The 27,449-nt window shown below is 36.6% G+C and overlaps 1 protein-coding gene across 12 annotated transcripts in view; it reads left to right on the top strand.

Annotated features, from left to right (window-relative positions):
• The window catches only part of SOX6 (SRY-box transcription factor 6), a 375,871-nt gene that overhangs the window by 178,393 nt on the left and 170,029 nt on the right, over positions 1-27,449 (top strand). For 10 of the 12 annotated variants that reach the window (XM_056354363.1, XM_056354364.1, XM_056354356.1 and 7 more), the window contains one exon: positions 20,995-21,084. The exons of the other annotated variants lie outside the window; for them this stretch is intronic. In XM_056354363.1, the coding sequence (XP_056210338.1) occupies positions 20,995-21,084 (90 nt within the window). The remainder of the gene's footprint in view (positions 1-20,994; positions 21,085-27,449) is intronic. 12 annotated transcript variants of the gene reach the window in all.

The following is a 27,449-nucleotide window of genomic DNA, read 5'->3' as shown; positions in this document are numbered from 1 at the left end:
TTTTATCTTGAATATTTGATATTTTGTTGCCTTAGCATCTGCCATTCTTTTCAAACAAAGAAAACAAAAAATCAAAAAAACCCTGATCTAATTGTTCCAAGGGAGTGCACCACTTACTAGCTGTAGAGAAGGTCTATCACTTGATAAAATAAGCTGTAGCTTCAAACACAGTAGCTCACATATTGTTCTATAATATGCTGTGGGAAGGTTTCTGGCCAGGAGAAAGGATAGATGACTGTTATGGGCCAGGAAATATCATTTGATAGGTCTTGTGCAGAAGCCATTATGGAAGTCTTTTTAAACTAGAAGTAATCTCATAGATTTTAGTAGAAAATAAATCAGTTAGCATGCTATTGATAATTAATGTTTCTAGAATAAATCTTATTTTAACCAACAAACATTTGGCTTCAACCAAAAGAGAATGTTCTTTATGCTATTAGTGAAGCAGAACATATGTTTCTGCTTTATCGGTGGCTGACGTTAAGTATGCTGATTTACTGGTTTGAAACTGGTAGTTGGGCCACTAGGATTCGTTTAATTTGTATTAAGAATTAAGTTTAAATTTTCTGCTGCACTTTTAAATTTTAGAATCTTCTGTCATTTTTTTTTTTAAATATTACAGAGAGAGTCAGGAATATTAGTTCAGGATCTTCCTTGAACAAAGCCAGGCAACCTCCTGTGCTCTGAGGCATGGAAAGGATGAGAGTGGTGGCTTTCTTTTGCGGGACTGTCAGTTGGCGGGCATGTAGGGAAAGAAAAATGACATTAAACCCAAGGCTGCTGAACCCCCTGCTCTTATAACCACTCTGAAATCAGAACCGTATTCATTTTGAAGTGCAGTAGCCACGTGGAGCTTGGTGAACTTTGCAGACTTTGCTGCTGATTATTACATGGTTACCTGCACTCATCAAGGACAGGCCTTGTGGGCTCAAGAGATCCCTGCTTGGCCGGGGCTCTGAGCGTACGGGGTGGCTACTGGCATTTCTGGCAACTCCTTGGTAGCTTTTGTGGTGTCCCAAACTTCCAAGATAGGAGGTATGGCATAGGCTTTGTGAGTTGTGGTAGAAGGACCTGCGAAAGGGCTGTCTGAAGTATAATGAGAAAGGGTTAAGGTCCCCCAAAGAAGTAGCTGACTCCTCCCAGGGAGGCTCTGAATTCTCAAAACATATTCGCAGCTGGTGGCTCCTGTATTGCTTTGTCTGAAAGGTATTATATTACAGCCTTTTTTTCTGATGGAAGCGATATTTAGCTCGTCGCGTCTTGACTCTGTAGTTGTGTATACTGTGAACATACTTTCCAGTGACCCAAATGATCAGTTGTGGTTACTGATGTTGGATGCCTAACTTGAAACATACTGGGACTGATTTTTGAGATATGTTCAGCACTTATAACTTCAACTTCCCAAACTACTGGGCCCACCAGCTTTGAAAATGAGATGTAATTTGATTCAAGTTGTACCTAAAACTTCTGGCCATTTTTTAAATACTGCAACTGTGTCTGTATCTGTGTCTAGCTATAAGCACACAGATGTATAAATATGTTTCATAAGCATTCGATGTACATAAAATACATGGGTTCCATGTATTATTTCGATTCATCTGGGCAGTAAAACCCAGCTGTCATTAAACAACACTTTTCCTCTTTCAAATGACAGTTATGAAATGGCAGACTAGTCATTCTTTCAAAGACCCAGACCTCGGTTATTGAGATGCTCAGAAGCATCTGTTGATTTTGCTGTGCCTTTATTATGCCAGGCTGAAGGTGCTGTTGATAAAGCCTTCTGAACAACCTTCCGTTTTAGCAGGGATCAAATTCCCTTTATTAGCATGAAAAAAGAGAAATACTTATCATTTGAACTGGATAAAAGCTTCTCCAATTCTTACTAAATGTTTCTGGAATCACAGTGGTCAATAAACTCTTCCTTTCTTTTCTGATATTTGGAGGAGCTATCTTGTCTGCTAACAGCAAATCTGATAAATAAAAATCTATATGTATTTCAGTGAAAATTACACTGTATTCTGCCTGTATTTTTGCAGGCAAGATTTTTTTTCTATTTTGCCTTTTATTTAATTTTGTCTTTAATCTAGCTTAAAAATGCAATGGTTGAGAGCTCTTTTACCATTTTTTCATAGGGATAATGCTGAGAGTTTCATTAATAGTAAAGCTTACATCTCAGCGGAATACAGACACCCAAACTGTTGTTTAGCTATCTAACTTCCAATTACACAAATGACAATTAGACACTTAAATCGTATTTAGATATCTGAATAACTTCAGGGATTTGAGCTAATAGATCTTTGTCTGACACATTTCTTATGTGGGAAGGAGAATTAGGGAGGGGAGTGTAAAAGCAATAGCGCGATGTCTGATGAATTGATTCCTGGGTGATTTGCCTGGCTGACTCTACACAGCATTTGTAAGCATCTCAATGAAATGTTTAGGAAATTAGCCTCTGTCCTACTTACAAATGTGGAAATTTCAGAGATCCACCTCATAAATTTGATTTTTCCAAAAGGTAAGTTAAAAGGAGAGCAAACTCTTTCGTGAGGCCAGATTCTCATTTGGTGTGACTCAGAAAAGATTTTAAACATAGTTTCTTTTTGCACCTTATTTCACTGTATGGCTCAAAACAATATGATTTTTGCATGACATCTGTGGGCAAATCTGACTTCTGCCGAATAAGCCCCATTGAAGTTTATCTGAATAACTGCTTGAGGAAATGACCAGGTCCAGATTCCACTTTCTTTCTTTCTTTTTTTTTTTTTGTATGTAGATTGCACAAAGGCTAAGAAGGGACTTGGTGAGCAAGATCATTTGACCAGTTTTGGGTAGTGATAATAACAAAAATGAAATTCTGAGCCTTACTTGGAATAATTAATTATTACATTTTCCAGGCATGAGTATTTGGGGCAGCTCTTTTCTGTCACATGTAATCATTTAATACTCATTATGAAATTATGGTCAGGATGAGCTTAATAACTTTGCATTGTTATGTTTTCAATTCAGTTATCTCTATTACATGATGTTATTTTTCAAGTCCATTTTTTAAGATTGTGGTTTGCCAAATTTTCCTGTTTATGAACTATTCAGAGATAATTGAAATTGCCTGTTTCTCACATGTATCCTATTCATGCCATCTGCTACCTGAAATTTAGTTTGGATACTTGCCATGCAGTTGTAAAGTGTTTTCAGTTTTATTTATTTCTTGTTGACCATATGTTGTACTTATATCTGTGTCTATTTAATATCATATATATATACATATAAAACAAAAGGCATTCATTTATCTTGATTTACCCTGTTTAAAGCAGATATTATTACCTCATGATGTCTCAAGCCCCAGTTTAATTTTATTTAGATTTGGTGAAATTTGGTCTTCATTCATGTAAAAAATTAAGAGTTACTGAATATGGTGTAGTTGTGAAAAAATGAATGTTGTCAAGTAAACTTAGAAAATATGTAAGAATTAAGATAGTGTAATTGAAAAAAATGATACTGTTGTGCTTAAAGCTGTTGGTATTACCAATTTGCAAAAGGATTAAATTGTTCAGTAGTTGCATGAGGTAGAAAGATCATCTTTCTATCTGAGAAATTGAGTCATGAAAGGACTGAGGGGTTGATTTCTCCCCCAATGGTGTTTGAAAACCAGCGTGTTTTTCAGGAGTGTGATGATAAACTGATAGTCCTGTATTCCAGCTTCATTCTGATGGGGTGGACCAGCTAGGCTGGTCTGTGTGATCATCCAGGAGTAAGCAGAGCAGCTTCTGCAGCTTCTTCAGGCTTGCGTTGGTAGTGTTACATTACTGAGAGACTTTTCCTGAGATAGTCTGAGAATTGTTAGATTTTCCTTAACACTAGTTTGAACAGCAACATTGTGTGAATATAGGTGTGCAGCACAGCTGAGAGCTGATTTGTTACAGTATTTATCTTCCTTTGTGCCCTGAGATGGTATAATATACTTCTGGCTGTATCACTCAAGAGTAATGCTTTCTCTATTTGCTCTTGGAAATAAATTTTTTAGCAGGTCACTGATCATCCATCTTTCAAAGTATTTCAGAAATATATGTTTGTATATGTCTGTATATATAATATTCATTCATTTATCATCAAGGGCTGATAAAAATGCCCAGTAGCAGTGTGGAGCGCACAAAGCCTTTACCAGCCCAGTCATTAGGGTTGGGTGTGCGTGCTGACTGTCTGCGTCTGCTCCTGTAAAGTTCCTGGGGGCAAGTTACTGGAAGGGGGGTGGGAGAGGGGTCATGGCTTCACCTCAGCATCTAAGCTTATGTAAAGATCTGGCTGCTTAGAGGGAAGCATTAGGCTCCATCCACAGCCTCACCTGCTGAAGCGAAGCTGCTTTGAAGTCTTTCTGGGTTCGTGTGGCGATGTTGAAGGGCAATGGCATGTGTTTCACTCAGTGTTTCTCAACATGGAACTGTCATACTTTTCCATAGACAGAATGCAAGAGAGTTATGGAAGTGGAGAGGTAAAGCTTACTATGTTACTTCATTCTCCAAAGTATTCATGGCTCTCATACACATATACTCTGCAAATAAGCCTCTGAAGCCCTGTGTCAAGCATTATTTAATTCCTTGAAAGCTATTTAATTCTCCATGAAAGTCCTTAAAGTAATTTCTGAGAAGGGAATCTTGCCTGCTTTGGGCTCATCGGCCCAAGCCCTCAGGCTCACAAAATCCAGGCTGGCCCCGAGGCGCTACCTGCGGAGCCCGCCTGAGCAAAATGCGTCTTTCAAGAGGTTCAGAAGAAAAGAGGCAAAAGAGAAAAGAGTATGTGTTAACATAAAGACTAGGTGAATCTAGGTAGAGGAGAAAGGGAAGAGAAGAAGCCAAAAAGAAAATCATTAAGGGAGAAAGAGAGATTTTTCCTAACCAAGTCTAAAGTGCAAGAAGGGAGTGTTTGCAGAATGGGTACAACAATTTATCCCTGCAGCCCACTTCCCCGCTGGAGAGCACCTTGCTGTATGCACAGAACGCAGCCTCCCTCTTTCATGCACGAAGAACCCAGTTCCCTAAGACCCACGTGTTCCATGTGGGGATTAGAATTATTTCATATTTGCTCTCTGGCGTTTAGCCTGTGGTCACCTGACAAGTGTGGCAGTTTTAGGGTAAGTGCTATTATTTTTCCAGGCGGCTCGGGGTTTACAGTCGTCATTCGATTTGGAAAATGTGGACTGGATGAATGGGCTTGTTCCTTTTGTAGGGGATTACAATAATACACGGAAGCTTGTGAGTGCTTCTGACAGATGTGCTGGCGGACTGCCACTGCACGAAGGGTGCGGCTCTGACTGACAACTTGCAATTATATGATGATGAATGGTTCTGATGTGTGTTCAAGAGAAAACCACTTTCTAGAAAGTGAAAGTTGTGCATACGGTTCCTATAAAGTAAGTCTTAAGAAAGGCCCTAACTTCTATTTCTTGTTGGGATAACCAATTTGGATCCCCTTTTCTGTCAAACTTTTTCTGGTTTTAATAAATAAGGGCCAAACCGAAGTTTATATGGGGGAAATTAGCTTTGGACCATTTTGGCTTAAGAAATGCTTTATCTGCGTTTTTAGTCAAATTGACATCATCACTGCAGAGATACACAAATGCATACACACAGAGAAATACTTAAATATATACACATGACTGTGCAGTAGCCAACAAGTTCATCAAAGGAAATCCATCAAGTAAAAAACCACTTTTCTGTCAGGGGTATAATTCACCCATCAGTAGGCCTGCGTCGCTCATGTTAGTGTTAATGGGAGTTTCAGCCACACACCAAAGACAGAATGTACCCACAGATGACTTATAAATGACCCCTTTCTTTGCTAGATTTAATCCAGATTTTTACAATACAGTGCTGTCAGAGTCACAGCCTCTTAGCAGCAAGATGTAGAGGAGGCCCAGTACAGGAGGGCACCTGGCACCTCGGCCCTGGCACGTTGTTGCAGAACATGGCTGGTGTTGGCTGACTCAGGATTGTTTTCCCAGCGTATGGACTGCATCTAGTAGCTGATATGAATTGTCTAATTTTGAGAAGCTGTTACGGATAACTTTGTGTGTTAGAGCTATGATACTGTGAGCTGAAACTGGAAAACCCGGGAAAGAAGAGAACTTGGGCCTTAGGATTTGGATGTGCCATCTAAGCAAGGAACAGGAGACTGTAAAAGTAGCATTTAAAAAAAAAATATCTACATTTTGATTTTAACAAAAATAAGAACATGTGTATCTGACCGTGTAGGTAACATCTTTTTTGGATGCAAAATTAGTGGTTTACAAGTGGTTTTTGTGTGGTTTTCTGTTTGGCCAAACTTCTGGCCCTTTTTGTGGACCAAAGGTCCTCGATGTGACTCATACAAGCTTCTTCAAAGGTAAAAAGTGTTTTTGCTTGAGTGCAGTCTTCAGTATAGGTGGAACGTGCTCATGTTATTCACATTTTCAGTCTAGTCTTTGCAAAAGTTTCCACTGTTAGAAAGTTGTTGTTAAGCAGTCTGATCCAGTTCCTGTAATTCCTGCATGACTTTGCAGTAAACAGTTTATCATGGTTTTCCTATACATTTGTTGTCAATGCTTGTTCTTATTCTCTGGTCAACAGTTTAATACGGTATAAGTATTATATAAGGGCTTAGATCTCTGTCATTACCCATCTTTTGAAATTGTTTCATTAGTGCAAAAAGATGCAATCAAAATGAATGGGCATTTTTTATACTCATTTTGTAAATAACTGCAAAAAAGCAATGGACTGTGGCGATTTAAATTCTTTAGCCATAGTTCTGGGACTAATTGCCTGTAGTCTTAGATGCTGAGTAGGTCCAGTTAATAGTTTTCAGAAGAAGGGAGATGTTACTGCCTTTGTATCAAAGTTCACATTTACACCACTGTTTATAAGCTAATAAACTCATGAGGAAGTTGCATTTTGCCGAAGAAGGAAATAGTTTATTTCCTGTCACCTAAAAAGCTTTGGGGCAATTCCTGACAATATCTGGATGCGGGATCGTTCACTGAAAGGAACTGTTGTTCCTAAACGCAAGCTATTATCACAGTTCTTCTTACTTGCCTAAAATTGGAAACTTTTTGAATTTGAGAAACTGGAGCAATCTCACTATGGAATTAAAAAAAATTCCATGTGATTTCGGTGTTCATGGAGTATACCAGCATCTCTGGGACCTGCGGCAACCACTTTGCCTTGGGAAAAGCCATGCCTGGGCATACTACCCCCCTGCCTTTGCACAGGTAGAGGTACAGTGCTCGGTGACTACTGGCTTAGGCTGAGCACTGGTGGTCGTTCCAGTTGAGATAGTTATATGACATATATAGCTTTGAAAGGAAAAAGGAACAAAAATAGAGGATTTTTTTCTGTGGAGCTCAGGCCACTGAGTTCTGAAGGGTCTCTGAGTTTCCTAGAAGTAATTAAGATCAATTCTTCACAATTTTTTCCAGGTGCCTTTACGTGCTGTACATATAGCAGTAGTAAAAGCAAACAACAGTCCTTTTGCCAGAGAGCTCTTGGTCAGATCTAAGAAAGAACAGGTGAAAATGTGATCGGTGGGGAAAAGTGGGCACCACTGACAATGACGCTAGCACATTTGATATAAGGAGCAGCAGTCACAGTGTACCACCTGCCCAGCCATACATAAGGTGGTGTAAATTATACCTTGCCCATAAATAGGTGTTTAAAAAAAGCTTAAGGAACCAGAGACATGTAACTCGCAATGGTTTAGACTCTGCCTTCCTAGTGCTCATGATTATATTAATAGTGTGAGTGCAAACGTGGGAGTAGGTTTTAGGCAGTTTTGCAGCCCAGAGATTAGAGAAGTCATTTGTTGACAAAAAAAAGATTGTATGGTCGTCTAAATACAATGAATTTAGTGGGTAAAGTCAAGATAAAAACCTCAGTAAGATAGTTCTCATGTGGAGTAAAGACAATGAAAATGCAAACAAAGGGTAAGGGATTAATCTCAGCTTTAATGTATGTAAACACAAATTAGATGGACCAAACCATGAGCACATGGAGAACCTGGCAGTAGACCAGACTTCTGCCTTTGGCTTGATAGTAACAAGCCTTTGCATTGCATGTTCGAATCATTGTGGCCACACTACTTTTTTTGTATGAAGTCCATACATACAAGCTTGTACATAAAGGATCTAGCCTTTGAAATCATGCCATGGGCTGGCTAAAGGCACTCTAAAAGTCAGGAAGTAAAACTTCCAATTCAGAAATATATGGATCTGGTGCATTTTATTATTCCTAGAGCGCAAGTTGCCTGAAGTGCATTGATAGTTAGACTCAATAGACTGTGATCTATTGAATGCAATAGGAATCAAAACTTCACCTGTTACTCATGCACTGAATTTGGTAATATATTTAAATGAATAAGGCAATACAATAATTTTCCAATATACTATGGCATTTGGCATTCTAACAGTTATTTTCTACCTGTCCTGTTCTTTGGAATGGGTACTTCTAAGATCATAAATCAGAACTCCTAATTGAATAATCTTTTGTGTCGGGGTTGTTTTGATAACATGAAATTTTCTATTTGCCCTAAATACGAGAAAAATTGTTCAAAACAATGGAGTCTTAGTTAGATTCTTTTGCATTTGTGTAAAGAGTATATCATAAACCAGCATTAAGCTACAATTTCAAAGTAGCAGTGTAAAACTTCATGTGTGCTTAATTTTCTGGGGAGTTGTGCAACTACAATTCAGCTCATTAATTTGAACTGTTAGAACTATAGAGTCTGGATTAAATCAACAAAAGCAAGACGACTAACTGTTTAAGACAGAAATTGTGTTAATTATCTTTGTTACCTGCAATATAACTCTCAGCGAAGGTTGTGGCGTAATTCTCTAGAGCTCCATTGCCTATTTCTTGCTAGTAGTGAGGGGAACTCTGGAAAAGGAAGGATGTTTATTAGCAGAATAGGAAATAATAACATGAAACAGGTAGCATGAGCTTCCTGTGGTTTCCCTTCTCTGTAACTATGAAGATTTAATTGTACTGAACATGTATTTACCTCTCTGGGTAGCAGATCTGGGGATGAGAATTCTCCGAGTATTATTAAAACTCCTCTGAGATGTTTCCATGTGACTGCCATTTTCTTGGCTCTGATATATATTGTATTTCTATGCTACGTATTTTGGGAAGATGTATATGGTGATGAATGTGTGCAACAGCTTTGGGGGCAAAAATTACTTTCTGCTGAGAAACATAGGATCAAGTAGCTCATCGCACTGTGACAGCACTTGCTCTAAGCAGGCAGAGGAATCTGTACACGTCTGTCAGACTGTTCGTGAGGAATGTCAAGGTTTGCTCTGAGGAGTGTGAAAGGGGGCTGTGGCTGCTTTGCCACACCAGGATGGGGTGCAACATGCACTCTTTTATTATCGTCAGTGCTCTTAGGTGGTGAAATCCAATGCAGAGAAACCAAAGTCCATTACCTGTTCACCCTGTCTTTCATTTGCCATGACCAGTAAGTACCCTTGAAATTGCCAATGTTTCCAAATCTGGCTACTAAATCTAATTTATACAAGTCTGAGCTGTGTATAAGCACAGGTTTAAAACTCTCAATTTTGCAGAATGTCTGCATAACTGGTGAAAGCTTTCTTCAGTTACCCAACAGAACTGAATACATTTTAAAATGAAAATGATTTTTGTTTCCATGTAGATACATTTACTTACATGATTAAACAATATTTTTCCTCAAAAAGAATTCTGATTCATCCAGTTCACTAACAGGATGATCCTTCATGAATATGAAACTATCCAGTGCCTTGTTATATCCTTACTGGTCAAAATGAAGCCTTAGTGTCTATTAATTACTTATTATTCAAGCTGAGCTCTGAAGACATGAATATTACAAAACTGGCTGGGTTTTTTCAGCATAGTCTGTAAAGGTGCTACAAACGAATTACCTTCTTGGTCTTTGTAAAGGGGGAAAAAAAGAGTAGTCAGTATACCAACTTCACAGGTGTGGGACTAGGAGTGTGAGTTTGAAAACATCATTGATTTATTGGTTGTTCAGCTTGAGGTGTTTAGGTCCTGATTCTTTTCCAGAGGACCCAACTCTGTGCAGCAGTTTATATATAGCTATATATATTATAGCCTCAGTCTTTACGTTGACTTTACATTGACACAGCTGCAGCTGTGAATGTTCAGCAATTCCTCAAATAAAACCCCAAGTTTTGTAAATTGAGCTCCCAGAAAATGAAACGGCAGCCCATCGTGGCTCCTTTTGCAGCTCCCTCCCTTATTCATGTAATTTCTTTGAACTTCCGCGATGAAATGTGGCCAGTGATTGTGCAGGCACCAGCCTCGTTTGCTCTGCAGTTCATCTTCATGCTTTTGTCTGGGGTTGTCCCACGTTGGCCTGAATGCAGCAAGAATCCTGTACCAAAATGGCATACATTTTTTGTTTTTATTGTAAAGTTGGTTTATTATTTATTTAAAGAATGTATCAGCATGTTCACACAGGGGCTGAATTAGGATTTCCTCGACAGCTTTAATGCTAGCATTTCTGTCTCTTTCCAGTACTTGACTTCACAAAATTATAATGGTCTTTTACAGGAGAAAAAAACCCCGATGGCTTATTTTCAGCTCTCTATATATAGGGAAATGAAAATGTTATGATATTGTTCTTGAAGATATTAGTGTATTCTTCTCATAAATCTTTTCACAGATTTGTAACAAACCAGCTATTATTCCTGAAGTATATAACCATGGCAATTAGATTGGTGCTTGTGAGGTCTGTGAACCTTTCAAAGCTCTGTATCTTGAAATTAGCTCAGGAAAGTCTTGCTTGCTCTATGTTTCTGTTTCTATAGAATATGATAGTTTAAGTCAGAATTTTATTAGTATAAAAGCGGCTCTAGAGCTGATTTTGTCAGTGTATTTTAGCGTCCTGGAAAAGACTACATCATGTGCCATAGAGACCTTCAGAAATGGTAAATAGAGAGGAGATTCTAGCTATTGTTTTCATTCCTTTGCATCCTTGTTTGAAGTCATTTCAAATCAAGAGCATATTATTTTGCTGTCTTTGTATTATACTTTTACATACAAAAATGCTTAAGGATTTCTCGTGAAAAATTCTTTTTGTTATACAATTGTTTTAATTTCAGAATATTTTATGTAAGAGCTGAGTTAAGATTTTTATACACAATATTAAGAAGCCTTCAAATCATTAAACAGATGTTTATTACTGCATTATTAGGGTAATGAGTAGAACATGATTTGGGGGAACAAAATAGAGGTCTTTTGAATCATCCATGTTTTGTTCATAAATCATCTGGTGTCACAAATTTTCCGGGGAACATTAATCAGTTTAATAGAAACTGATTTTTCTTGCTTTTCAGGAAGCCCCTTCACTCCCACTCCCCCAACTCCATGAAACTAACCTGGTGTGAAGGAGGTTACACACAGCTGTATTTTTGTGTTACCTTTTGTTTAAGATGATTCTACTCCACTAAACTTTGAGTAATCTTTTCATAGTAAATTTACAGAATTTCTACTTTGTTAAAAGATAATGTTTAATTGGCATTGCACTTGATAAGACGCAATAATGTGTAAGTCTATTTGTGCTACCAGGTGATTTCTTGATTTGAGATGGGAACTTCTGCTTGTTTCAGCTTGGTATAAGAATCTGTGACAGTTGCAATGTTAAAAGGAAAGAAAATCTTACTAAATGTCTTTGGTAGGATGAGTCCAGTGGCTGGGTTTAGTATGTAGCTGAACACAGACTGACATGCAATCTGCAACTTCTTGAGCTACGAGGGAAATTTGTTTGTAAAAGAAAGACATTACATGTCCAGAGGCCATACGATACATGATTTGTTCCAGAGCAGTTTAAGAAAGAAAGATTTAACGATTAAATTCCCAATAGTTTGTTTTTTGGTTTTTTTTTTTTTGAGTAATAATGAGAAGAAAGTCACTTCAGCTTGGAAGTGTGTGAGAAGAGTGGATACCAAAGATGAAAGTGAATTGTTTAGGGTTGTAAAAGGACTGTAACAGGAATTGGAGGTATGAGATTAAGAGAAAGGATAATTAAGCCAAATATTGGTGGAAATTTTAAATCTATTTAAGGCGAAGTAGGCTTTGATGGAGCTATGCTGACGAGTTCTAGCTAAGATAGTGGTTCAATCCATTCTTCTTTTCCACTCTGAGTAAAAATGATCTTCTAGAGCTGGTCAATACAGTAAGATGTGAAGATGTGGAGGCAAAGGAAAATACTGAAGATTTTGAGACCTGATTCCATTAGCAGAACTTTGCTTTTTGCAAAATAACAAATATTGCAAATCCTATTGATTTCATTACTTTGCTAATACATATGCAATAAGAGAGAGGAAAATAAGTGTATCATTCTTTTTTATTATATCAGTTTATGTAATCTTTTGGCCAGGAATTGCAAGCAAATTATGCTCCCCTTTTCCTGATTATCCCTGATTGCTGTTGTGTAAAGCCTGAGACTCTCTCTTGCCAATATTATATGTTCACTTGGGAAGTAAATAGAGGTGCACATACTTAGGGAATAGGTGATTACATATAATATACAGTATGCTATCATTGTAATGCAAATAAGGCAATGATGTGTACTTCAATGAATGCAGCCAATCTAACAGTAAAATATAGCTTATAATGGAAGGGAAACTTTAAGTGGAGGAATGAAATGTATGTGTAATTCTGAAAGACTTTAAAGATATTTCTCTTCTACTAATATGCCAAAACATTGCATCCAAGCAATTACACTGACATTTGAGAAAGCTCCATTTGACATACATAGTGTATCGTCTAGTGCAGTGTTCATGAAATTAACATTTTCCTGAAGTAATCATATACAATTAAGTGACCAAATAGTTCTGAGGCAATACAACTGTATTTCACAGGAACTAAATATATTTCTTCACACTGATCCTGCATGTTTTAGTTGAGCAGTCATTAGCATGTTTATAATGGTTCTAATTTAGCACAACATTTTCTGAATTTTATCCTTGAGTCATTTACAAATTGTTCATATTGAGTAAACAAAGGAAACAGATTGCATTTTATACTTAGTAATTTATCTGAAAGAAGAGGGGAGGGTTAATTGTCTGAAAGTTTTGCTCTGTTTGGGGAAGTGATTCTCGTCTTGCATTGCTTGGCACACAATGCCTTTTTCCCTCTGTTCTGGGAAAAAAAAACAAGAAAGAATGGAGGAGTGAGTAAAATGAAAAATTAGGAGCAGGACAAGATTTGCCACTCCCAAAGGGGAGTGTGGAGCAGAATTGGAGCTGGCACGAGATTATCTAAAACAGTTGGTGCATTCCTTAATGATCAAGTGCTTGAGAAGTCCAGCTCTCTCTCACAGAGCATCTGTGTTGATGTTTATATCGGTGCCCTGCTGTATGGGAAAAGCATGCTTTCTCTTGTTGCTTTTCTAAAAATAGTGTGGCATATAGCATTGTATGAGTTATTTTAAGAGAACAAAAACATTTGCAAGGTTAAAGGTTCTGCTTTTTAATAAATAAATAAAAATAAAGGTCAGAACTGTATCTTGGGTTATTCTTTCCATGAAATTCAAACTCCTTTTTATCTAGAGTTTTGCACTGAGCAGCATGTGTCTCAAAATGCTTCTTGCACTAGAGAATTCCTGTTGAAACAAGCCATTTTAGATGGATTTGGTACAAGCTTCAGACTCTCTACAGTGTTTTCCCACTAGCCACATCACAGAAAGCAGGTCTGGAAATCACCCCCAGTTAAATTCCAGTGTTTCTGTTTAGAATGTCTGTTGTTTCATGCAAGATCTAGACCATTCAAGCAGTGCAAATGAATTCAGAGGAAAACCAGAACATTTTAATGCCTAATTATTTTTAGTGAGCTTGGAGAGTTTTAATTAAAAGTTAAGAGAGCTCTCCAAGCTCTTACAGTTCTAATTTTATCATATTGTGGAAATCTTGTCACTGTGAAAAAATGTACAGCAGTTGGCAGATTTACTTGGTTCCCCGTCCTAAACAAAACTGTAACGCTGGGTAGTCAGATCTCAGTCGCATTTCCATTATTGCTTTTTCAAGAAAGCATCTAGTGTGAGCCCACTGCCTTTTGCATAGAATTGTATTTAGGAAAGCTTCTTTGCCCTTTGGTTTTTTGGTGTTTTTTTTCCCCTCTTTGTTTGGTTTTACACTACTGCCTACAGGTTGTACTGAGAATGGGCACCAAGTTCTAATTCACGACCAGAAATGTGCTAGGTGTTCCCCAGACCCTTGTGAGATGTGCAGTCTGTGCCAGGAACATCACAGCCTCAATAGCCCAGGCAGACAAAGAGGTGGATAGAAACCATCAGTATGAGAGGAGGGAGTAAGCGACTGGCCAGGATTACTTGATTCCTTCATGGCAGGAGGAAGATATAGAATTTAGGAGTGATGTGTATTTAAAAAAAAAAAATTTGCAGTAAACGTAGCAAAAGGAATTAGCAGGTTTTCCTGTTCTAAATGTCTTATTGCTCATTTTTGTGTTGTGATTGTATTTTTGTTTTTCAAGAACTTGGCTTCGGAAAGCTTATTAAATCAAGAAAATCTTGAAAAGTTGGCCAAAGAACTCAGTTCACTGGCTAACAACATGTCTGAAATGCCTTATTTTAATTTGCTGTTAGACCAGAGCAATTAATTACTGTATGAGAACAGTATGGAAATTGAGAAGGATGAGATGAGATTCCCCTGACCTGCCTCTCCACTGACGACAAGATTGAAGCCAAGCTGCTTATGAGCAAGAGACGGTGGCAGTACATTGCAACTACGGATGTTAAGCCTTCAGGCTGATTTTTGATTAGTTTTGTATTGTTGCTGTCTCCTTTTCTTTTATTTAAAGTTTATTGAAACAGAAAAGGATAATTTGTGTTTGAAAGAAGAAAAAAAGTAACTATGGCAACAAAGAATCTATTTTAGTAACATTACACAAACTTTACATCCTTGGATTAAATAAGAAAAGATAGTACCATCCTGCAGTTAAGTTTCTGATAGTCATGGTTGAATTACAGTTTTATGTTTCAGATCATGAAGGTAAATGTAAATTCCTTAATTTAATTTTGAATTGTTAGAAGATTATAAAATCATGTTCTTTCAAAGTGAATTAAATTAACCTTTTGCCTTTCCCTTTGATATCAACACGTTAAGGTTTGCATATAATTTTAAAATACAGAACACAAAGCACGAAAATTAGGAAATATTTTTATGATACAGATCTAAGCTAGATGGTTCTTCAAGGAAATCTGATGGGCAGTGAACTCACAAAAGGCATGTAAGCAAGCTGTTACGCATTCAGAGACGGATCACTTAATCAAAGGTCCCAACACAGGTATATTAAAACTCATCGCTGGATTTTAAAAAATATAATGAATTTTCTGAATAATTAACTTTTTTTTAAATGAATGGATCTTATAATAGCACCAATGCATCTGGTGTTTTAGTTCAACTGTAAGAAACAAACCCTGACTTGGGTAATCTAAATTATGCTTGACTTTTTTTTCAGGAATATTTGTAGAGTACTGATTCTATTTAGTTTTTTGTACTCTTAACAGATTTAGTATTCTGTGAAGAACGCTGAAACAAACCTTCCTCCTTCAGATGCATGATGGGTTGGGCTGTGATTGTTATTATTTTAGATGTTGGGTCCTTCACCCACTTGAAAAAGCACATTTGCCCTGAGGTATGTGGTGAGATGTGCAAAGTTACAGGAGGGAGCAGGGCAACCAAATGGTTGCCACTGTAATGATTATTTGAAGCTTATGTGGTTTTGGGGGAAAAAAGCAGCTCTTCTGCAGTAGGAATCCAGCGTGACAGGCCTCGTGAGCACACAAATGTCTGTCACAAGTTCATAATCTCGTTTAACATACTCTCAAAGAAAAAAACCAAAACACCTGCGTAACATTTTTCTCTAACAAATATTTCATAGATGTTGACAGGGTAATTCCACTTGTGCTGTTTTGCTCATGGTGTAGACTTGGATGAAGCGTTTGAGCTCGTTTGGCAAAGGCTGGTCCGGAGGACACCTCTTCTCCTGTGGAGCTGCAAGCAGATCAATGTAATGAGAGTAGCTTAGAAAATACAGAAAGTTAGAGATGCAAAAGTATGATCTTATTATGTTCAGCAATATCTGCTAAATTGTAATGGGGTTTAACTATGGACTATAGTCCTGAAATAGAGACAAAGATGCCACTAGTGCTGTGGTGCTGTTCTTCTAAAATGCAGCTTATCCTCCTCCTCCTGAGGGATCTGATCATGTTTTAGAACAATTTCTCTCACAGTATGCCTGATTTCTAATTCCTCCACCTTGTCTTTCCAGTGCCTTTTTCTCTGAGATGTAACAGTTCAGATACATGTAGAAGTATGTCAGCTATACCTTTGATTGAATTATATTTCTGTATTGTTTATGAACTTGCTATGCATTTGCAATCATTATTAATAAATCAATGTGCTTTTGTCTTCTGTCACAAAGTAATGTATGCATTCAAAAAGAATTGTATGCAAAACAAGTCATGTTTTAGAACTCATATCATTAATAACTATCAGTTTGTAGTATTGTTACAACATGTTGTGAGGGGAGCTTATTATAAAAGAAATAACGAGGCACTGCACAGTAGCAAGAATAAGATGGTTCGGTTGATCACTGGTGTAGGTGTTATAAATATGCCAGTCTGTACTATAGTGTTTTATTAAGTCTCAAAAAGTCAAAGCTGATTTGAAATAATAATGTCTGACAGTCAGTGCTTTGAAGTTTTGCTGCTGCACTCTCACATTTAGGCTTTCTTTTATGTATGACTTTACCATAAAAAACAAAAACACACACATGGCATGAATGCTTTTTTTTTTTTTTTTCATATCTGTATTTCAAAGAAAGTAATAGGAGGCTACTTCAATGAATTAAAAGGGGAAAAAAAAAAGGAACAGCCCCCCCAGACCAATGAGGATAGATGCAGGCCACTGTAAGGTCATACAGTATTCATGTAAGCTATAGCTGGAGTTGGTAACTTGTTGAAGACTATGAAACTGAAAATTTAAAAAAAAAAAAAAAGGAAGAATAAGGAAGAGACGAGGCAAAAGCTATCCTTGATAGGAACAAGATGACTTTCATGCAGTCGGAAGAACTTGAGAGCTTGGCTGTGATAGCTAACACACTCGTTCTTCATCACCGGTCATGCAACAAAGAGCTGGATTCCATCCATTCCATGACTGATTGATTACCCAATGGACAAATGTTAATTCTTTTCATCGATGCTTTGTCATTGTGGAGAGATCCTTTTCATCTAACACCTAGGCTTTTTTTCCTTGCCTTTTTTTTTTTCCTGCTTATTTATCTTTTAACATCCTTTTTCCATTCACCTTTGCAAAACTGTCATGTCTAACAAGATTCTCACAGTACTTTGAACTCCTTTAGTTTACAATTAAAATTGCTAACAAAGTATGTAATAAACCGTGATATTAAATAATACTCAATGATTTAATTTAGTCATCTCATTCTAATTATACTTAACCTGTTTGCTGTCCTTGAAAGAAAATCTTCCCTAGTCCACAAGAGAAGAATATAAAGGATGAGAAGCTGGTGGTGTTAATATAATAAATTGCTCCAGTGCAACTTCACGAGTTTGATCTTACATGTGTCAGTACGAAATATGCTACTTTGCGGCATAAGCCCAACTGTGGTTTATAAAGTCAGTGAGAAGAGCTAAAAATGTATAAATGCTAATTTCTTTCTTTGCTTCTTTTATAATTGTCTTTAACAAGAATACCCCTGAATTTTGAAAATGTCGTGATCCACAAGGTTTTGGAATGGTGCTGAAGCAGAGCCTCAGTGCAGCGAGAGTGATGCAGTGCAGATGTGAATTCGGGCTTCTTCAATGTTCAGTGCTGGATTCTGAGTCGATGTTTTGTTTCTATAATGAATCAAACCAGAAAATGAATCAATATGGATGAGGGCATTTTACTGAAGTCAGAAGCTATCTTTGTAGATTTTATATGTATGGAAAAATTAATTTTCAGTGCAGAAAGAAGAAAAAAATTCCCTTTCTGATTCACAAACCTTTTCAAAATGTGTGTTTGTGAACACAGAATACAGAACTTGAAGGGAGACATGCCTTTCAAGCATAAGCCTTTATATTTAGTTTCATGTCTAATGTGGAGGACCTCCGGAGAGCTTTAACACATATGATTATTTCCAATTCTAAAAATCATGCAGATTAAACCTACTAATTGAAAATTTACAGGGATTTCAAAAGAGCTATTTCTACAACATTATTAAAAAGTTTATTAAAAGGCTCATTGTATGTTTCTGTAAGCTTCCCAATGACAAAATACAGTAGCTATGAATTGTGTGGTCAGATCTGTAACACAGAGTTTGGCTGAGACAGGGGTGTTTAAAGAAATGTTTCTTAAGGAATTTTTCACTCATTTATAGAGATAAAAATTTTAACTAGTGATGTGATTATATATATATATATATAAAAAAAAAAAGGCACACAGATAGATCTGTTTTGCGTTCCAGATCTTTTTCAGTCTGTCTTTAGAAATATGATTTTTTTTCCCTTATGTAATATAGGAACGCTGCAGACAAAGATGGGTGCTCTTAAGAACAGTAAGAGAAGAAATAAAGCAAATGCTTTTGAGGAAAGTACTTTATCAAATCCTGTGATATGCTAATTATTATTATTATTATTTTTAATTTAAAGGGTTTTCCTTCTTTGTATGAATTGAGGGAAATAGCTAAAAAGCAGTAAAATGCATAACTTATAGCAAGCATCAAAATAAAACTCTAGAGCTTTTGGGTTTTTTTCCAGGGATGAGGGGTCTGAAATTTTGGCAGGGGAGAAACACAGAAACATCTTTTTTAAACTAATGATGATATCACAAAAAAGGACAAATTATAATGTTCTATTGATAATTGATGGTTATTTCTTGAATCTTCTATTATCAGGCCAGAACTCATAAAAGTAATAAGTGCCTGTTATTGTTAAAAGTAAATTGTTATTATATAACAAGTATTTTAACACTGTCTATTGCAACTCACAGCTCCTTAATTTTGCCTCTTTCATAGAAAGATATAATTAGTAAATAAATTTTCTACTGAAATATTACTTCAAAAACATTTACAAGCCGTGTTGTCTTTCCACGGAGGCTTGCACGGTGAAAATGTGTTGCAATTAAAACCTGATCTTTGATCTTTCAGTAGTTACGCTCTGGTTTGCTTTCAATTGGGTTTGGGTTCTTTTTTGTTTTTTGTTTGATTCTGTTTGTTTGTTTCAAATGAATGATACTAATGTGAATTTTTAGGCTGAGACTACATGCACCCTAAAATATGATTGGCCATGTGACCCTTTTAGTCCTTAAACTTCTCCCAAAATCTTTGACTCCTCCTTCTGTGACCTGTTTGAGTGTTTTTCCTGCCTCTGAATATTTTTTGAATCCTCTGAGATGGAACAAACTGTTACCCATTGCACTGATGCGGTCTGCGTTGCCATTTTTAATCTGAAGTTTTTGCTTTGGTTTTCTCTTGTGTGAATGCTTCTGATGGGACTGCTGACATGAGACTTTGAGCCACGATTTGACCTTAATCTGCCACTAATTTAGCAGAAGATATGTTGGGCTGAATTCTGGACCATGTACACTCTGGTGTTAATTTGGAAGTGACCGGAGTGGGATCAGTGCAAAAGTTGTCAAAATTTGGAACGTTATTAGTTATTTAGAAAGTATTGTGTAAATTGATCTCCTCCTAAGACAAACAGCAGCTGGCTCTGGGAGCTCCTGGCGGCTGAGGTGCCTGGCTGTTCCCGGCGTATGCACTAGGAAACAACCTGCTCAGCAGCACCCAGAGTGGGACATGGTCTTAGAACAAATACGATTCATTTGCAAAGATTAATTTCAGGAACAGATTTGTGTTTAAATAATGTTTTTGATATCTCGCTAAACTGGGATGAAGGGTTTCCAAGGAGTTTAGCGTAGACACTGCTGATGACTCTGTCTACCAACAAAAGTAAATGCACGACGTTTGATGGAGATTGTATTGTTACTAACTGGGAAGGGAAAATAAGCATTCAGTTGTGTGAGAAGGTTTCTTGATAATTGTTTATAAATCTGAATTGTCGTTCTTAAAGTCATAAAACTCTGGATCACCCATCAACTGTAAGAATTCCCATCTTAAAAGTTGCCTTTTGTAATTTATCTGGAAGGTTATGTATAATTTAGGCTTCAGAGCCACTTAGCTTAATTTAGGAACTGAAAAAATCTTTAGACACTATTGAAGTCTATTACTTCCAAAATCAAATTTTCTCCTGGAACTGGGGTCTGATCATAGCAAACAGTAAGACTACTTCTACTTTCTCCTAATAATGACTTCAGTGGCAGTTTTGCCTGTGGAAGGCCTCCCAGGTTGGGGCAAAGATTTGAAACATATTCTGAACTTCAAATTATGAAAGTCTGTCTTCTAATCATTGCATGTTGTTTATAGTGAGAAAATTTCTGATACTGTGAACATCCAACATGTAGAGTGCTTTTATGAATTCCATGGAGACATTATATGAATAACTTTTGCATTGACATGGGTATAAAAATGGGTTGCAGATGTCACTGTGTGCCAAATTTCCAAAAAAAGCTTCTAAATCTTCATGTATAATTTCGAGTGTACAATCATTCTCAAATGAAAAAGGCAGAATTTGTATATACATTGGCAATCTATGCATGTAAATTGGCAGTTAGCATGCATAAATCCTGAACGAAGTTTTCCTTTCAATTAGACCCTTGTTAAATCCATAGTAACTCCATTAACCTTGGTGGAATTACTTTGGATTTAAAATGCAGTTAAATAAGAACTCTGTTTAGCTACAAGTTCATTTGCCTTTGAAACTATGGTCCGCCTAGAACAGGGAGAACAGTTTTAAAATGAAGATGGCACCTGTTTTCCTGATGTGTGAGAATAAATTCAGTAATATTTGGTAATATTTTTTTTCTTTTTCCTTGTTTTTCTTTTTTAATAGATTCATCCTGCATGGAAAAGCTACTTTCTAAAGACTGGAAGGAGAAGATGGAAAAATTAAACACAAGCGATCTCCTTGGAGAAATTAAAGGTATCTCACTAGATCAAATTTTAAATGTTTGCATATATTTTAAAAGGAGGATTGAGGATTTTTTTAAAGTTCAGAAAAAATAAGAACTAACAATCATAACAAGAGGGTTCTTTCTTCTTTCTAGTCAACTCATCCTGTTTTTTATGTTTATATTTGAGGTGATGGATGTGTCCACCAAATAAATAAATCAGAGTATGTCACAATCAGTTATAGGCAGTATCAAGGATGTTATCACAAACACCAGGTTAGTTACATTGGTTCACTGACATTAGCTATATGTCTTTGTGACCAGAGGAAAAGGAAGAAACATCTTGAAAACGTGGAGTTACTAGTACTTGGTACTGTTTCTTCCCAGTTGCATAAACTATGTGTAGAAACTGCTTTCAGATTAGAAATGGGGGAAATTGTGTGATTACTGTTCTAAATCCTTGATTCCAAATAGAGAAATAAAAAAATAAATATTTCTGTTCATGCTATTCCTGTGGAGAAAGAGTAGCTTTGGATGAAATTTGGGACCTGCTGGAAAAAGTGCAAGTTTTATTGCATATATAGACAGTACTTCCCAGTATTTCCAAGGTTTGTTGAACAGGCAGTCTAGTAAAAGTGGAATTGTCTTGACAATTAAGTACTATGTAGAAAACTTGAAGTGTTTTTCCCCACCCATCAATTCTTCAATGGATTTTCTCAGTGAGAAGAAATTCAGTGTTATTGATTAAGCAACAAATTAAAGAGGTGGGGGGTTTTGTGCTGTGAGAAGGGGTCATAAGGCATGTTTGAGGAGTACACAACGTACCTTAGATTGTTTTCTCTTCATTGGTATAATTTTATTAAATTGCAACTACAAATATGTGGAAACAGAGCGTCATGTACATCATATTAATAAATCTTCACTAGTGCAAAAAAAAAAAAAAGAAAGAAAGAAAGAATGGCACTATTTGATGAAAATAGATGCTTAGGTTTTTGTATTTCCACCAGGGAAACTTAAGATAGTTCAATTTTTTTTATTACACGTAGAGATGAAAGATTGTTCCTTTTTAATAAGTAAGCTGTAATTGGTTCCCTCAGAGGAATCAAGATCAAAATCTTGGATATTTTTTTGGTAGAATTACGAAAATGTGTATTTTTTAGCCAGTTAAGAAATCCTATAGTAATGTCAATGGCAGAAGTATAGTATGCAGTTTTACAGGAACATGTTAAAACTGACTGGAACAAAATCCAACAAAATTATGTCTTGAAATCACATTCTATTTAAAGCCATATTGTCTCTCATAGTGTGGAAAACATTGAAGTTTGTCCATTATTTGCACAATATAACTACTTAATCTTTAAACAGTAACTACTTGAATGCTGTTAGTGAACCAAAATTAAATGAGGGGGGATCTCTAACAATGCAGGATAATGTTCGTTATTCTTTTATATGGCACAAAAAGCTTTTTCATGAGCTTTCATTTATTAGAAGAAAAAGTTTGTTTTTCTCAATATATGTTATTCTTCCTATTTTCTTAGTATATATATTCACTGCAAAATGAATGGACAGAGTTCCTTCTCCTACCCTTTTTCTCATCTGCCTACAAAGCATTCTCACTCAGACTTGGAAGAATTTTCATCTCATTCAACTATGTTTTCTGGAAGCATAGCCTATTAGCTGTACAAAAGGGATCACCTGATTAGGCTCACCAGATTTACATGTTGACAGTCATTCGGCTAGTTTCCACAACTCACTTCCTGCGTCTCATCCCTAGAAACCTCTCCTTAAGTGGTCTTTGCGTCTGCAGTATTGCTCCCTGCTACTAGTTGACTTCCAGCAAGATGCAATGCTGAATCTTTGCCACTGCACCTGCATGTAACATATTCCATGAACGGGCAAAAACACAGAGCAGCATACACAAGCACAGAAGATAAATGATGGTTGCTGTTACGGCGTGCTTTATACTTACCATATCCAAACCTCTTGACAAAGGCATTAGTGTCATTTTATAGAAGAAGAAAGCAAGGTGCAGAGTTACACAGCAGAGGCAGCGGCCGGTCTGCAGTGGGACTTAGTTCCTTGGGGCTTGTGAGCCAGTGGCATGGCTGCAGTCTCCAGGCCGGTAACTCCTAGCTGATAAAATCGCTGTCAACCCAATAGCCTGGTTTTAACTCATATTAGCATTTGTGTGCCTTAAATCATCTCAGAAAGAAAAAAAGAAAACAAAAACAAACAATGCGACAATCTAGCCCATGGCAGCATGAGACACAGATTACAAGAAGGAAATAAAGCAAAGTAGGACAACCAGAAAGGATTTTTAATCTGTCAAAGAAGCATACTTAAAAAAAAAAATTTTTTTTCTTTTCAGTGTTCAGGGTGGTAGATTTCCAAATCAATGAAGTTCATTTTCACAGTGCTGAATGAATTTCCAGTTAGGTAACTGGCAGGGCGTGCTGAGGTCTGAAAGAGCTGCTTTTGAAACTGTGTCATCTTTGGGAGGTCAAATATAATTTTCCTTAATTTCCATTAGATTTGAGATCAATTTATTTAACTGGCTGATATTTTTGGCTTTTGTGCAGACTTTCTGCTCATATTACTGAGAGCCTAACTTAAAGACATGAAGTGGTGCAGTAAAAATAAACAAATGAGGTCATTAGGGAAAAAAATATCTTGATTACAAGAAAGTGAGGTGTGGTCCTGTGAGGAACTGCTCTTTGCACTGACTGTTACTGGGAGTTGTTTATTTTAGAGAGAAGGCGGCGTTCTTGCTAAGGATAACCTGAGCACATACTCTTCCTCTGTGTCTGCACAACTACAGCCCTCCCCCCTCAGTGAAAGACTAGCATCTTGGTTGTGGGAAGGCAGTTCGCTGAGAATCACTGCCAGAAAAAAGGATGAAAGCAGAAAAAAAATTGTACCACTGACACAAACTGTTTCTATTCATGTTTGGGAAGTGCATAGATGAGAAGATAATTGGCTGAGAGAAACATATAAAAATGGTATTTTCTTGCTTTACCTTCTATATTTAGAACACAATAGTGTTAATCAAGATATAATTATAAACCATATCTATTAATGCAAACAATAGAAGCCAATACAAAAGTAACAGACAGTGAATCATTAATTTTTTCTCTAAGTGGGATTGTTCCTGCTCACAATTACTCTTGCACAGTGTGCTTCATTTGTAAAACTGCTTTTTTGGAGTTTCTTTATTATGATTTCAGTTATTGATAATGGTCCAGATTCTTCCTTGAATTCCAGCCAGACAAGCCATTGACTTCAGGGAGGTTGCATGAAACTCAGAGGAGCATTTGGCAGAATGCTTTGTAGCCAAATTCCAGTGGTTAAAATTTAAGTCTGCTTGTTCATTTGATATGTTTATAAATGAAACACATAGGTCAAATTTTCAAAGGTCTATGAAGCAGTTGAGCTGAGTTAAATGACCTGCTCACCTGGAAAAAACCCCGCAGCTGCCTATGCAAATCATTTGATTGTATGCTATTTGCCGGTGTCTGCATGGAGATACATTTATTTAAGGTATACAAGCGATTTGTTAGGCTTATGTCTGGCTTTTGCAGTGTCTTTTTTTGTATAGAAATTAGGATCAGGAAATACTTTTCATTCTAACTTTTGTTGTCGTGTATTTGAATGAACAAAATGATGCAGGTTTTTTTTTTTTTTTTCTTCATTTTCTAAATTTCCAGATATTTGGGTGCACAGAGTTCTGTCCTCACCCTCCCTCGCTGCATGTATTTCTGTTGCTTAGTTATCTAGTTTTTCTTCAGCAGCCACAGCTAGGCAGAGTAGCATCATTTATCACTATACAGAGTCTGTTTTAAGTTTTCTGTTTCTGTTCCAAATATAAATCTCTGGAATAGCATAGTCTTGCATACATCAGGCAGTTGTCCCACTGAAATAGCCCGCAATGGTCTTTCTCAGCATGCAGGGTCTTTGAAGATCAAATAAGAAAGGTCAGTCTTTAAGTAACTTAAGCAATGATGTTATCGTGAAAGGGTCAGAATTGGTCTAGCAGTCTTAGAGAAGAGTGACTCCTGGGTCACCAGCTACTGTGTTGCAGGTTAGTTCTCTGGCTTCCATTGGTGGTGTTTACAACTGGAACTATCTATATTTATAGGCATTGTGACTTGGATGTCACATGCTGTCTTTGTACAGTGTACTCTATTTTGGGAAGGATGGTGATTGATGTCCCTAGCTTTACCCGATACAGAAGGCTGTTTGCATTATGTTTCCTGTGCTTATTCCTTCCCTTTTTGTATTTGCTACTTTATTCAAAAAAGCCTGAACCTCCTCTTTCATGTGACATGTACATATCTATTGGCCTCACAATATTGGGATCGGTGGGAGGCAGCATTCCTGTTTCCTAGGATATGTTGAATTTAGTAAAACGAAGCAACTTCACCCACTTGATAGTCTTCTTGTAAGAAACGCTATAAACAATATTGAAGATGGTATTTGTCCCTGGGATTAGAGCACAGGAGAGATGGAAAGAGGTGTTTTCTAGGAGCACTTTTTTGTGTGTGCATTAATGACTGGAAGAGAACAGTGAGGCACAACTGTTTGAATCTAGTAATTTAACACTATCCATTTCTGGAATAGTCTTGGAGAGAGTTCTGCATGAATGAATCCTTGAGAAAGTTATGGTTTCTGTGTTTTTACAGTGAATTAAGTTTTTTCTTAGAATATGCATGATTTACAAAACATTTTAAATGCTATTTTTGCTTCCATTTTATAAAATTTGTCTTCACAGATCGGGTGTTTCTTAGTGCACTATAGCAAATGTGAAGACCATTTTGAGGAAAATAAATCTGATGTTTTCCTGTAGCCCTGACCAACACTGTAGTCTGGATTTGGAGTAATTATTTCTCAGTATAATTGCTGAAATCTCATTCTCATGAAGTCTAAGGGTATATAACAGTCTGCCTTATAAATATGTATAAATAAATATATATAAGTCTTATATCACAGAGGCTCTCAGAGGTTTTTAATTATGTCACTTTGTATGGCTATAGACATTTCAAAGCTCTCCTTTGTGCTCTCTGTTATAAACATATTTTATTTCTTTTGAAGTCTGTGTGATATACATACTAGCAATTAAAAACCCAGCTCGGGCTTTGAGACATAAGGTCTTCTTAATTAAAACTCAAACAAAAGCTACAAGCAAAAGCCCCACTATATGATTAAGGTCTAAAGTGTTATGATACATTAGAATCATTGTTAACTGCTAGGATTTAAAAAATCAATACACAGGAAAAAGGATCAACTGGTTCCAATTAGTGAAACCAATGAAAGCATCCAACAAAACATAACAAAACAATGCAACCCAGAACCTCTACTCCCCAAATCCTTAAGAAATTGGTCCTGATTAGAAATATAGAAATATACCACAGGCAATAAAGGTTTCTCATAATGTATTTATTACCATGATCCAATGATGTGGTATGTTTAGCTTTATGTTGCAGCTCTCCAGGTCAGAGATATATTTTTGTTTTGCCATTTCTCAAGTCTTTAGCTTTTTGTGCAATGTGTTACCAAAGCTACATTTCCAGGTCTAATCTGACCTTCTAAATTAAGTGGTACATTTTTGCATGACTGATTATTTCATAAGCACTTTCAACAGTTAATGCTTGCATACTCTTTAGTTTGATTTGCTTGAAGAAGGTAATGGATTCAAAAATAAAAATATTTTGGTAAAACTTACCATGCCCCAATGTATCTATTTGTTGTGATTAAGATCCTGATATAATTAGTTAGACTAACCACTAGCATGTACTAAATTAAACTGTATGGTCTTATGTCATCTTGATGTTTTTCATACTAAATACTTTTCTCCAGATTCTGGATTTAAGTAGACATACCCCAAACTGTACAGGCAGAAGGTAGTTCTGTGGAAACGAATGGGACCGCTCACTGTACATAATAATATTATTTAAACTTTGTACATGTAAGTCTTGGCAGGATTGAAGCTGTATGTAGAGCAAAGAAAAAAAAAAAGTAGTAAATATTTTTGTTGCTCTGGTCTTTGGTCAGAGTGTCATATTTCAGTGGCAGCTATCACAATCATGCCTGCTTCTAATGTTAAAAGTTAATGACTATTGCCGTTTCTAGTTCTTAAAACTCCACAACTATAAATTACATTGTAATCAACCTTTCACATAAATCAGGTTTTCCATATTGTTGAATACATTTTATAAATGATATCATCTGGGATGCATGCAGTATATTTCCAGGCACACAATGAGTTTGTTACTTATGGCAGTCACATATATATATATATATTTTTTACCTCACCAGTGTATGTTTCTAAGCTTAACAATTCAGGACTAAATATATGAACTCTGTACTACCCTGAAATCAATGGGACAGGTCACTTACACGC

Source organism: Falco biarmicus, chromosome 10, assembly GCF_023638135.1.
Source record: "Falco biarmicus isolate bFalBia1 chromosome 10, bFalBia1.pri, whole genome shotgun sequence".
NCBI lineage: Eukaryota > Metazoa > Chordata > Aves > Falconiformes > Falconidae > Falco > Falco biarmicus.
The sequence above is the reverse complement of the archived record's forward strand: the minus strand, read 5'-3'. Positions and strand labels throughout refer to the sequence as shown.